We start from the raw sequence: 13623 nt of genomic DNA on the forward strand, positions 1-13623 counted from the left end.
ATACAGTCTGAAAGCCAGTGCTTATGTGTAAATGATTATGAGATTATGTTATACTTCCATTTCCTTGAATGAAAGACTCTGTGCCTAATGTCTGGGCACAACAACAAGGCATTCAGCTTCCCAAATGCCCCAGCAGAATGAAATCACGATTGCTGGTATTATGGAAGTATTCAGAACTGACACCTTTTATGTCCATTATTTTACAAATTCAGACCATCTGGCAATGGAAGATTATTTGAAAAGCAACCTCCCTCCCAAAACAGCCAGAATTATTTACCCTCCAGCTTAGACCACATTATAAACCCTGATCATCTGGAAGAAACCACGTTAGGGTTGCTGACAGAAGTATGGAGAAAAGAAAAAAAATAATTGTCTTTTAGCAAAGGCGAGCTTAAAGCCTGACTTCCCCAGCATATTCATTTCCAGCTTCAAGATGCCGTTCTAGAAAGGACCTGTTCCACATGTATTTCATGCATTAGCAAAGTTCAAACACTTTGTACAGTATTTACAGATAAACTTCTCTTCTCACCATTACTGCCCTTATGCTTTTTGTCCTTGCAATGCTTCCAATCTGCTTAATTTCATTGATCTGATTAATGCAAGCAGTTACACAGCATCCATGTGGGAAGGCAAACGTAAGTGGTGCAAGGGGTGGTGGAGGAGCAGGCACTTAACAGCCGCTGAGGCTGAACCTGCTCATGGAAGTAATTTGTTATCTCCTCTAAGCTATTTTTGGTGGCACAAGCTAACGTAGATGGCCCTGCAGAGCATTCTTCTTGCTTTCTCCCAGAAGGAACAATTTACTAAGGAATTTGTATTTGCGGTCCTCCTGCTCTTTGCACATCTACAGGGTCTGCAAATATTTACAGCTGCTCTAGCAAAGAGCATAAGCCCTAAGAACAGCACATTCCCCTTTAAATGTGTACGCACTTTAGCATTATAGTGGTTTTGGTAAAGCACAGTAGCTCTTCTACTTCACCTCAAGCATCACAAAGAGAGCCTGGGTAGATCAGAGCATCATTAAGGCCAACCTTGGCCACAGAAACCATTCCCTGTTCACATGTGCTGAAATCTCATTTAGCAACAACTTCTGCATCATGTTTCCTGGTACATGCATCTCCACCAAGAGGAAGAACCATTTAGACACTCTGACACCTTAAATCCACAGTACACCACTTTACCTAATGCCCTGCACAACAAAGGCTATATAACCACCCCAGGGATTTATTTTTGGAGCACTTATTCTTTAGAGGGAAAAAAATAAATACAGAAATACAGATCTCTGTACTTGAAATAGCAAGTGAATACATGGTAGTCTCAAAATTCACATTTTTATACATGGAGTTAAATGTTGCAAAGGGAGCTCCTGATGTCAAACCCTACACGTAGCTCCCAAGAGTTAACTGCCTTTTGCTCATTCCGAACCATAATTTTCATTTATTTATTTATTTTTCTCCATACAGCCACCAGTTCCTGCAAAACTTGAAGGAAGTTAATGTGGTTCAAAACTTTTGTTTTTCTGCCAAATCTTGTTGAAAATGTTCTCATGGCTCTTATTGATCCTTTAAGGACCTGTAGCTCAGACAGATGAAAAGGCAAGAAGAACACTAACACAGATCCAAAGGTAATAAATGCAGCAAGCCAATGCAGTTGAAGCAGGGAATATGCCAAAACAGACACCAAACTCTCTCCACATTCCATTAAACTATTGCTGCGTTCAAATGCTAAGTTGCCTATTTATGAAAATATTATTACTTAAATTGGCTGATGAATTCTTTTAAAATATTCCTATTGCCTTTTCCTTTTCTTGAATGCTGAACTCACTAACATCGTCTTGTTTTCTCAGCCACTAGACTGGAAACACTCAAGCATGGTTGAGATCTTAGAACATTTACCACCAAAAAAAGTATTTTTTCAAATAACTTCAGTGCAACCATGTTTCACCTTCTGTCTGCAACCAAACATAAATCCGCGTTTGCAAACATTACTTAAAATGGCTTCTCTCTCTCTCTCTCTCTCTCTCTCTCTCTTCTCCTACGTGGACCAGCATTCAACACGTTATGCACTACCCAAATTGTTCTACAAATAAACTTAAATTTCTGTAGAAACTAAAAGGTTTTATGATACGATAAAACATTTCTGGATATCTACTGGACCGTTTACCTGCTCTCCCGATATGTTTTATTTCAATAGCCCTCTAACAATTTTAATATTTCCTATGAGTTAGGAAGTTCAAGTAAATGGCTATCACTCTGACATATCAAGTCTGATGAGAACCAAAAAGGCACATGAGAATATTTTTTTTTCTTTTGAGGTTTTCAGATTAAAAACTTTTACAAAACTTCCGATGAAATAGCTGAAATGCAGGTATACATTTAAGATAGAGCTACAGTTTAGTACTAGCAATTTTTAATAACTATTTAATTAACAAGGTGGATAAAGATGCACAATCTTTATTACTAGCTGTTTTCAGTGCATTTTCAGTGTGTATTAACAAGACTACACACTATTAACAAAGAGATTTAACAAAGCTAATACAAATATGTACAAAATTACCTTTATAACACCTTCCCCAGGCCTCATATCTGTATAAATCTTGACATTGTATGATATATTGGAGAAGGTTGGGGAATTATCATTCGCATCAATCACCAGGATATTGACTGTCACCGGGGCACTCTCCTGTACACCATCAGAAGCTGTCATCTTCAGGAAAAACAAACAAAGGAACTAGGAACATATTTTATTGGTGTATTTTTAAGACAATTCCAACCATAAGTATACAGTATGACAAGTAAAAGTCAGTTTTACTTTTGCATGTTTTTTATACCTACAAGTAAATTACAGGAGGCTTCAACTAAGCTTGAGCCAGCAGTGTGCAAGACAGAGCAAAAGCAAAATGAAAAAGTACCTTGCAAACACCCAATGGCAGAATAGCAGGAGAAATGAGAGGGATTAACTGGGGTTTCACAGGGTCGGGGCCAGTCCCAGGCTAGGATCTGAGCTGCAGCCCACAGCAAGAAGCAGAGCCTGTCTCCAGCTGCACCAAACACCTTCAAGAAACAGGACTTGGCCACAGCTCACAAACCTAATGGTGCAAGTCTCACCTGGGCACCATCACACACACAGGATCTGCTGTCCACGCATGTTAAGCCCCAAGACAGCTTTTTAAGGTGAATCAAAGAGTTGAAGACTTTCTTACTCCACAGGACATACTTTAAGTGTCGAAAGGACAGAAAACAGGGAGGCACTGTTTGGGAACTCCTGCAGAAGAGTAGCTTTTCCCAACATGGACAATTGTGAGTTGCTTTAGGGCTAGGATGTTTACTCACTGACTGCTAACTGCCTAAGGGAATAGCAAATCCATTTAGCTGGTTGTGGTTTGTGTTAGCTTACTTCCTATGTTTTATGAAAATAGAAGCAGAAAGGACATGCAGACATCATGTCCTTAGCTCAGGGCCAAAAAAGGCGAGGGTGTCCTCAGAGGCCAGACATGAAAGAGGTGAGTGAGACTGTGTCATGGGAAGGTGGCAAAGGGCTGGACACAAGCCTGGGACCATTGAGATGAAGCTGGTATGGGGATCTAAAATGTTGCTAGCAAAATTAACACGTCTATTTTGGAAGAGCACACTACTCCAGTATCAACCCCCCATCATCACCTGGTAGTGCTGCTACTTACCCTTCATTCTGTTTGTTTTCCTCTGTGCCATTCTAATAAAATGATGTTAAAACTAATGAGTTTTCAATGCTTGATCTTACTGCCTCATGTGCCTTCAAGAGGATTTAGCTTACCGAGAAGGTGTATATCTGCTGGGCTTCTCTGTCAACAGGCTGCAGCAGGGTGAGGTAGCGGGTGATGCCACTCTGAGTCACAGTGAAAAACGTATTGTAATCGTTCAGGAAGAGATGGAGCTGGGGATCCTTGGTCTTCAATTAAAACAAGCAAACAAACAGAAAACGATTATAAATTCATATATGGCATTGTTTCCTATTACTGAATGCAAGTGTTACTTCTAATTAAAACCTAAAAAAAGCAGAAAGTAGAATACTCCTACTCCATGGAAGTATAAAAATAAAGAAAAAACAAACACACTTATCTGAAAATCTGATCTTGATAAATGTGTTAAAAATATTCTTTAACATATAGAGTAAACAAACCAAATAGTAAACAAATACCTCTATCTGTTAGTTTGAGATTATTTTTTTCTTTAAAAAGATTTTTAAGTCAGCAGTGAGACACCAGATTCAAGTCTTTGTTTTCAAGCATATTAAAAACAAAAAACCTAGCTTGATTAATGTAGCAATAGCTTTATTGTTGTGTAGTGGTGCAACGAAAGAAGATAATCATACATGATGAAGCATATTGCTAAATTGATGCCGTTCAGATATTTCCTTTGTCTGATGCAATATACTGATGCGAAATTATGTATTTCTCAGTTGATCAGATCAAAATCACAGTAAAGCAATCACAGGATAATTTTCAATAGGAAGTAACATTCATAGTGAAATAAATAAATAAAGGCAAGGCATTGTATTTTGTTACTCAAGAGTTCCCTAGGTAGCTTGCTGTGAACAGGCATCATGTATTGTGCATGGAGGGCTCCGCATGTGGCTGAGCAAGCAGGGAGAGTGGTGCTGCAACTCTTCTGCTACATACATGACCACAGGACAACAAAGTTATCATTAGGCATCCTGAGCAACCAGTCAGGAGCTCATCCTTTCATTTCTATCCCATTTCATCCTCTCTACTAGCATGCTGGGCAGATGCAAGAGCATGCAGAAGAAAAAGGAAATGTTCCCTGGGGAAAAAGACTGAAATTCATTTTGGGGCAAATTGGACCTCAGCTAACAGAAAGGGGGAAGAATGTTCCGGCCATGGACAGAATCAGAAGTTACTATTCACAGGAAAGAGAGCAGCTAACTGAAGTCCAGAACCTCCAGCCACTTCTGTCCAGTGTGTCCTGAACTTGCTAGTTGGCTACGAAGGTGCAAATGGACTTTCTATCCTTAGTCCTTGCCCTGCAGGTTTCTGGATGCCAGCACAGAGTAAGCAAAAGGGGTTTTAAATGCTGTATGTGCTGGTGGTTCTGAAAAGCCCCACAAATTAAGGCACTTTTCTGGGATGACTGTGTTGTTGAAGTGACAGAAGTCTAAATTGTGACCAGGATTAGGTATCTTCCCCCATCTCTTTGAAGATGCTATTGAGTTATTGATATGATTAAACTGCAATGGTCTTTTCGTGTTATGGTCAAATTTGAAAAAAAAAAAAAAATGTTATCTTTTATTGTCTTCTGTATTCCAACAAACATTTTTATGACCTTGTATATTAATTAATCCAACTTCATATGTTACTCTCAGTATTTAGTTTATTTCTGTTACATGAGGTGGAATTACAAAGAGGGAATGCAATTTTATTTGGGCAAAACACAAAAGGCAATACAAGGCCTGTAAAAATTATCTCTAACTGCCCCCATATAACGTGGAGATGAGGCATTAGAGGGCTGGTACCAAGGATAAGATGTAACAGAAAATCCAGTGGCTTCACAAAGCATAGCTTGAAAAGTAGTTTTACCAGCTGCTCTCCAACATAATTCTACAGAATGTGCCCCATATAGAGTAAGACACAAAGTTCAAACCTGTTAAATTCAACAAATTGTCCAAAAAAGTAGTATTATATTCCTCTGAGTATTTTCTCAACCTGCATCGTGAATGCAGGTTTACTCCTGCCCAGTTATTATTGTCATTCCTACACAAACAAACAAAAAAACCAACAGACCACCTAAAAGTTCACCGACCCCTACAATCTAGCAGCCAAAAACACTTGAGCTAACTCTAACATGCACGAGGTGTCATAATAAACAACTAGGAGGACAGATGAGGACAACGGAAGGACAAAGAGATTTATTTTAGCAAACCAAAATACTCCAAAGCACACATTTGTGGAAGGCTAAGATTATACTATTTAAATGTGAAACCATTTCAGTTGCTGAATGCTCCACGAAAGAAATATCAAAGAGTTCCAAATCAATGGTCTCCTATTGCCCAGAGCTTTGCTGTAACTATGCCAGCTTTCAGTAAAATTAAAATTCATTTTACAACTAGCAATGCAAATGGTAAACTCTTTTTTTCCATAAGAAATTACGGAAGGTAATTGCCAGTAATTGTTCACTTTGTAGACATTACGAAGTCAGTCAAAAATTTAATTTACAAAAGCCCTGGTTGGTTGTCACAGCTCTTGCTTGTCATGTCATTTAACAGTATTTTTTCCCTAATTTGTTCTTGAGAAAAACCAGTGATAGAGATCCCATATGCTCTGAAAGTCATCTATCCTATTCCTTAGCTATTCTTGTATTAAAAATGTTACCCTCGTGTGTAAGTTAAATCAATGTTGCTTCATTCAATGCCTATTTTTCCTACTTCCATGCATGTTGGACCTACAAAGCAATTTATTTCCTTAATCTTTGCATTGGTATGTTTTTACACTTTTATCAACTCTTATGCTAAAAGAAAACCTGCTTGACTGAACTGTGCACATTCCACCTGGCAGATACTGTGATTGTGGGAAACAATCCATCCATGTCACCAACACACTTTCCTTTAGGTTTTTAAACTATTATTTACTTTAGGTTTTTAAACTTAAAGAATTTTAAGAATTTTAGGTTTTTAAACTATTCTTTTATATAGGTCTGAACTTAAGCATCGATCCCTGACTATATTACGGGATGATGGAGACCGGTTTGTCTCTGATAAATTGTTTAGCATATGACTTTAAGCAGAAAACGATCAGAATCCAGACAGAGCAAACATGCAACCTAAAAGGACCATTTCAGGCATGCAGTTCAAACCTGGTATGGTTTGCATACTTCAGCCCTATTAGCAGGTACCTCTTAAAGGAAAAAGAAGTCCTTACTGTAATACTGACGTGCTGTATAGAGATACATAACTATGTAATGAGCACAAAGCAATCAAAACACAACCATGGTACAACTCCTCTGAGTTACACGGTTTATACCCCAGATGTCTATATCCCAGTGTCTATAAAGAGCTCTTTGCAGGCTTCAGGAAAGAAGCGAAAGTCCAAGTCTCACTGAAACTTGGACGGGGTAGAGAAAAATGAAGGAGGATAGGGGAAAAGAGATACTTAAATAAACAAATCACACAATTCAAACACAAATGAATTTTGCAAATGTAATAGCCAATACCTACAGGAATGGCACCTGATAAAAGATATAAAACAGGAACAAATGACATTAAATGAATACAAGTAAAGAAATACAAGCCTGCAAATAATGAAGATCATAAAAGAAGTATATTTTAGGGAAAAAAATGGTTTCAGACAAAAATGAGACACAACAAGTGCTCCAATGCAGTATTAATAAAGAAAGCCTGGGTTTGAGTTTGTTCTGCTTGAAAGTCTCTGGAGAAGTCCCTGAAAGTTTGAAGGCCTATGCTGATGTTAATGTTACATTTCTGCTTCTCCTTTCCACTCATTGGAGCTTACAGCTCATTCTAAAGAAAGCAGTTTTCTAATTTACTAAGACCACACCAAAATCACATGATGCCATCCAGAATGAACAGACATTGATACGTGTCCTGTAGTGTTCCAAATTCCCCAAGGACTCAGCAGAGGTCATACTATTTGGCTGTTAGATTCTCCAGAGAAGCCAGAAGAAGCCCCAGCCCTACAGAGCAGTTCATGCTTTGGGCATCTTTCCCTTCCCAGATTTGTGGAAGGACACCCCCAACTCCAGGAGGGATTTGTGCATCAGAGAGTGGTGCCAGAAAGCAGAAAAGAGTTTGCTTTGGTAACTAAATACTAGTTGTACCCAGGTTAAGCACTGCCTAATCCCTTCAGTGCTGTGAATGCAAAAAATTAAACGCCAGCTGTGGATCAGAACAGGCAAAAGAACTTAAAAATACAATCTTATCATAGTGGGTAGCATCCCTGGCTATGGCAGGGGGGCTGGAACTAAATCTTTAAGGTCCCTTCCAACCCAAGCCATTCTATGATTCTATGCTATGATCTTCCCATACACTTCCTAGTGTGGATTAAGGACAAAGACTGTTAGATAGCAAAGAACACCAGTGGAAGATGTCTACTTATAAAACATTTTTCAAAATAATAGCTCCTTGAAATTTATGTCCAATTTCTGTCCAAATATTGTAATTATTCCAATTTGTCTTTGCCATCACCTAGCATGGAAAGCAATGAAACATGGGTCAGTATTTGACTTGGTAATGGAAACATCTCAACATCCTGCCTGAAAAACCCACAGGCCATAAGGACACCAGGGACCAGACAGCTAAACATACTAGCCACAACAATACAAGACAAGCAAGCCTATGGTTTAGTCTAGAGGCAACACAGACTGAATTTTTTACTAGCTTATCAAAAACCTTCCAGTCTTCTCATCTTAGAAAGGAGCTCAGCACAGGGTTATCACACTCATAAGTAAACAGACAGCAAGGTCAAGACTATTAGAAGTGCTTAGGCTTCCTGATTTCCTAGTGCGGGCTTGTCTCCAAAAAGCTGTAGCAATAAAGCTAGTAAAATGACACATCTTGGTTTTCCAATGTACCTCTTGTGGAGAACCATCTGCACCAAAATGTCCACAGATGAGAGTTGTTTGGTTGAGATGTTTCCAGAATTTGTCTTATTTCTGGGTGAAAGTACAAAGGCTTTTCCACTAGTGTCTCTCATTGGAAAAATCTGAGATGCACTGTATTGCAGAACTGAAACAAGTGAGATTCCCAGTGCCATCAACAAGGGGTTTTCCATCAGACTGATTGCTCTTGTGAGATGAGTTCATGTGAGATGAGTTCTGCAGGGCTTGATGAGATGGCCCTCCAGGCTGCCAGAGGCTTAGATGGCCCAGACAAGGTAGGCACTGCATTTGGAGTGTTTCTCCTGAATCTTTAACATTGCCATTAGGTAGCCTAAGAACAACCTGAAGCAGCCTCCTGAGAAGTCTTCATGGCGACTTCAGCCATACAACTCCTTAGGCCAACAGAACGCAAGGAGAAGAATTAAAATTAAAGAATTAAATTCTGAGCAAATGATAAACCTGGCAGAGGTCAACCAGTCTGAGGAGATTTTGTGCAAGGCACACAGTGAATATTTTTTTTCTCCTTAAGCATTTTTATTTCTTTAAAGTGAGATCATTTACATGATACTCAGTCGTACAACTTAGAACCAACGGCAGCAAAAAAATCTCTTCGCCATTTGTCAGCTCCACTTGGAAGGAATATATGTCATAATCCTAGCAAGAGAACCAGAGCAAATAGATGCTGAGTAATGTTTCAATTTCAAATTCTTTCAGTCACTACCAAAACCTCCCGGGTTCCTGTATAAAGGAAGGGCTGAGGCCCATGTGTGACTGTACAGAGTGCTGCAACGCTTTGTAGACTGCTTCCGAATTGGGGTGCTCTGGGCCATGCTCCTTCCTGAATGAAAAGGCAACCAAAGTTATGAAAAATCGTCTTTTGTTCCTCAGACAAGTGAGTCCCTCCTGAGAGAGGGCACGAAGCAAATGCCAGCCTCTTTAGTGCTTCCACTAATTAGCATAGCATTTCTTTAAAATAGGACAGATATACAAAAGACTAATTCCTTGAGGACTCCAAGAAACTCAAAGAGAGAAAGAATAGCTCCAGAAGGCAGGAAATATTAGATATTCATCCTACACAAATCAAGAAAAAAATAAAACGATATTGTCAAGTTACGATTTCCATTTTTTTCTTCTCAAGTGAAAAAAAAAAAAAAAGATTCAGAAAGGAAATAAAAAATAAAACCTGTCTTTATAAATCCCAGAGAAAGAGAAGTAATATTCCTACTTTCTCCTTCTCTTTTGTTTGGTTTAGTAGTGAAATAGCAATATTAATGGGCTGTTACATTTAGAAAGTCTATTTCCTGAATTAATATTTTGTAATGTGACTATTGGAGAGTCACAGAAGTGCCATACAGGGACAGCAGCATTATGAGAACTCTCCTCTGGGGAGAAAACCGGCTGCAAAACAAGTTCAAACAATAACAGTGGAAGATATAAGCAACCAGGCAAAAATGAGAGAAAAACAGTATTTAAGACACTTTGGTATTCCTGGCTGATGATACAGATACATCATTTCTCCTTTTCTGGATATATTATTGAAAATCCATAACCTGAATTTTAAATTACATTTAGAAGTTATGTTGTCCTTTCATCCATCCCTTGTCCTCTCCATTTGTTACGAAGACACTTTCATGTAAATTAATTTTTTCTTTTAAATTTTCCACACGTTCTCTAGAAACAAGGGTGCTGAGCAACCACCTACCTAGTTTGACTTCCAACTTCAGAGACAATGGAAGCATAAAAGGAGAAAATGGTCTGGTACAAGAGGTTCTGGAGAGGAACCTGATGTAGTCGCTGAAGCGCAGCATACTCCACTGCCCCGGGACCCTGCCCTGGGCTGTACGCATCTGCAGAGGCATCACGGTTACTGCACATCTGCTTTTAGGAAGGCACGCTGGCACACGTTAGTGCTTCTGAACACATGCTGGTACGCTTTATAAACATGACATCAATTTTGTGTCCTAATGAGTGCTGTGCAAATTGCCACACACCCTGACTTTATTCATCAAGACACCGTGTGGTATCGGTAAACACCTTGGCAGTCAAGTAGTAAGCAATGGATGGGAATGCTGATTAGCTTCTCTGGACGTGGAAGCTAAAACCTTTCCTTCAGCATTTTTTCTGTTTCTGGAAGAGATTCAACAAAATTCATCATGCAAGGCAGTAAGGCAGTTACTGAGTAGCACTTTTCCCCAACCCCAAAACCCGAAGTATCAGAAGTTAGTGCTCTCCCATAGAAAGTAAAAGAGTGAGGAAGCAAGTGGCTCAAGGAGCCTTATGTAAACATTAGTCAGATTGGTTTAAATTCTTCATCTTGGCTTCAGTTTACTCTGGTCTTAAGGTACTCATGTGGTTTAATTTAATTTATGCCATTTAAACAGACTACTTAATTATATCAGCACTTGGCAGTGCTGCTCTAGTTAAAGGTCTGTTTGCAATGTCACATCTACGAATTCATTTTTTGAAGGTTTATAGCAGGACCGTATTTTAATTCCCACAGGGAATTATAGAATCTGAGAATTTAGAATCCAAGTTGTTGTTTTTTTGCCTAAGATACACAGTTAAGACGACCATTTTCTTCATACTTTTAACTGAGGGTAGAGAATTGCTTTAATACAAAATATAATCTCTGCTGATTTGTCAATTAGAAGACTGAATACATTATGTTTAGTCAGTGCCACTATTGGAGAAGAACATGCACAAGCACGCGGAGGATTTTTGTCAACTTCTCATCAACATTCCCAATTTACTAAATGCATTAATTTACTACAATACAATGAAACCATCGGAACACTAAGACCCGCAGAATTAATAAGCTTTACCTGCGCTTAATAAGCCACCCTGAGTTACCATCTGATTCAGCAAGAAGGCACCACTCATTTTAGTTTGCCCGGCTTCTTTATGCATCAGTTCTAGGCAACTGCTGCTCCCCCAGCCTGACTGCTGGAACAGACCACAACGGGTTACCAACACTGGCTGTTGTATGTGCTAACACGCATGCAGTTGCATCCCCCTCACATCCGTGTTCACTGGCAAGATTTAACAGAAGTGGAAATGAGCCAGGCGGCGCCACAGGAACAGGAAATTACAGAGTGGTTCCACAGAAGGACGAGGCTCACCGTCATCTCTGCAGCTGCAGGCAGACCTCTGTATGCGCAGAGAAGTCTGTAGCATTCTGGAAAGAAAGGGCATGGATTGCCTCTGCCGGAGCTGATGGACCACGGCAGGATGATCTCAAGCTTCAACAAAACATGCAGCTACGACGGAGTGAAGCCTGATGTAGCAATCAAATCTGCACCAGGTTCCCTCAGCAGTTCAGGTTGCTGAGACAGAGCAGCCCTTCCCTCACCTCTAATTACGAGGCTTGGTAACAAGCAGTTATGGCCCTGCCACTGACACTTATCCCTTCCTAAGAGAAGTGGCCTTGCAGGTACAGAGCCACCCAACACTGCAGCCTGCCTCCTCTGGCACAAGGCAGCCTCGCTGCCACACCACATTGAGCCAAGGCACCAGGACAAGAGCAGCACAGTCCGAAAGTCCAGGAGGGGAGCAAAAGAGAAATCCATGATACAAACAAATCAGTGAAGTGCGTTGGGAACTGCAGGACTGCTAATTGATGATGGCGAGAGGTATGGATCAGGCTCACTGATCTCCACAACCTGCTGGGATGACAGTTTTGCAGACAAGTGACTTTTCTTTATTTTAACATTCTGCTCTTTAAAGATTGCTGGCAATTTGTCATCATTTAGAAAAGTTTGTTGTTATGATTTAAGATTTCCTCTTTTAAGACTAAGACTGTATTTCAGAAATTCTATCCAGGTAAGCTTTCCTTTCCTGTGATTTACTCCTGTTTTTTCTTGAGATGCATTTTTTTAATTTAAAAATGAACACAGGGAGGTTGCACTATAATGTATTGCAGTACACAATGCAGTATTGGTTAACTAACTAACGTTTAGCCTGTGATGTTAAACCTTTCCAGATAATTTCACTGTAACAAAGCAGACCACAAACTAACCACAGATAACCAAGGAGAGCCTGTGAGAAACAAAGCTCACATCATCTTTCAACGTTCCTGATTTCTGAGAGGTGAATTTAACAAGGTTTTTATAAGTGTGCTATTATAAATCAGTTAAAAAACTTATACTGTATTGAAAAAAAATCTTTCTACCTTATGTGTCTTCATTTAAGTGAGCTCTTCCAGTCATCAATCTATCCATCTGTTTACTCACCACCCACAGCCCAGCCAGCCGGCACTGTGAAGAGACACAGCTCCATCGAACACACCAAAAACGCGTCAATACACCTTAGCGCCTTGTGACATTTTTCCAGTTGTCTGAATGGCTTCTCCCAGTCAGAATCCCTCAAATTCCCCCCACAGAATCTGTTTGGGTTGTTTGTTTACTTCTCTACAGAAAACATTGCTATCTGAAAGGGACAAAAGAGGGAACTTAAGCAGCCAAAGAAATAAATGCAAACGATCCAGTGAATTTAAGGACTTGTCCCTCACATCTGCAAATGCCAGTTTTGCCCTGCTATGGAGAAGCACATGGACACTTGAATGCTTGAGCTAAAGACCTTTCTTCCCTTTAAATTTCATTTGTAAATCAATTTGCATTTGAAATATTCTAACAGGTTAGTCTAGTTGCAACGAAGAACACAGAAGAGCAGAACCAGGTATTTATTATGCAATACCTTTAGAGAGTTGTCCCAAACTATCCACCACACAGTAGGAGGCTGCAACAGCACCTTATGCCACATCATTTCATAGTCCAGAAAGCTTTGTCAGTTACTCATCATGCAACACTGAAATATTAAACTTATTCGATAATTAACAAATACCCTAAGCTGGATACTTCTGGCTATACTGCATTTGGTGTCACGTGCGTTAACTAGATTTTCATTAACTTACGGATATTAGGAAAAGGTTCCTCACCGAGAAGATGCTTTTAGTCCCCACTGCTCTAGTCTGAAACTAGCTATAGGCAATAAATTACATGAATGTCCCCTATGCTGTATC

The 13623-nt window shown here is 39.6% G+C and overlaps 1 protein-coding gene across 12 annotated transcripts in view; it reads right to left on the bottom strand.

The window, feature by feature from the left end:
- Nucleotides 1-13623, bottom strand: part of PCDH15 (protocadherin related 15) — a 721430-nt gene that overhangs the window by 175859 nt on the left and 531948 nt on the right. For all 12 annotated transcript variants that reach the window (XM_035329710.1, XM_035329721.1, XM_035329709.1 and 9 more), the window contains 2 exons: nucleotides 3793-3927; nucleotides 2557-2706 (listed from right to left, as the gene is read on the bottom strand). In XM_035329710.1, coding sequence (XP_035185601.1) covers nucleotides 2557-2706; nucleotides 3793-3927 — 285 coding nt within the window. The remainder of the gene's footprint in view (nucleotides 1-2556; nucleotides 2707-3792; nucleotides 3928-13623) is intronic.

Source organism: Oxyura jamaicensis, chromosome 6 (genome assembly GCF_011077185.1).
Source record: "Oxyura jamaicensis isolate SHBP4307 breed ruddy duck chromosome 6, BPBGC_Ojam_1.0, whole genome shotgun sequence".
Lineage (NCBI taxonomy): Eukaryota > Metazoa > Chordata > Aves > Anseriformes > Anatidae > Oxyura > Oxyura jamaicensis.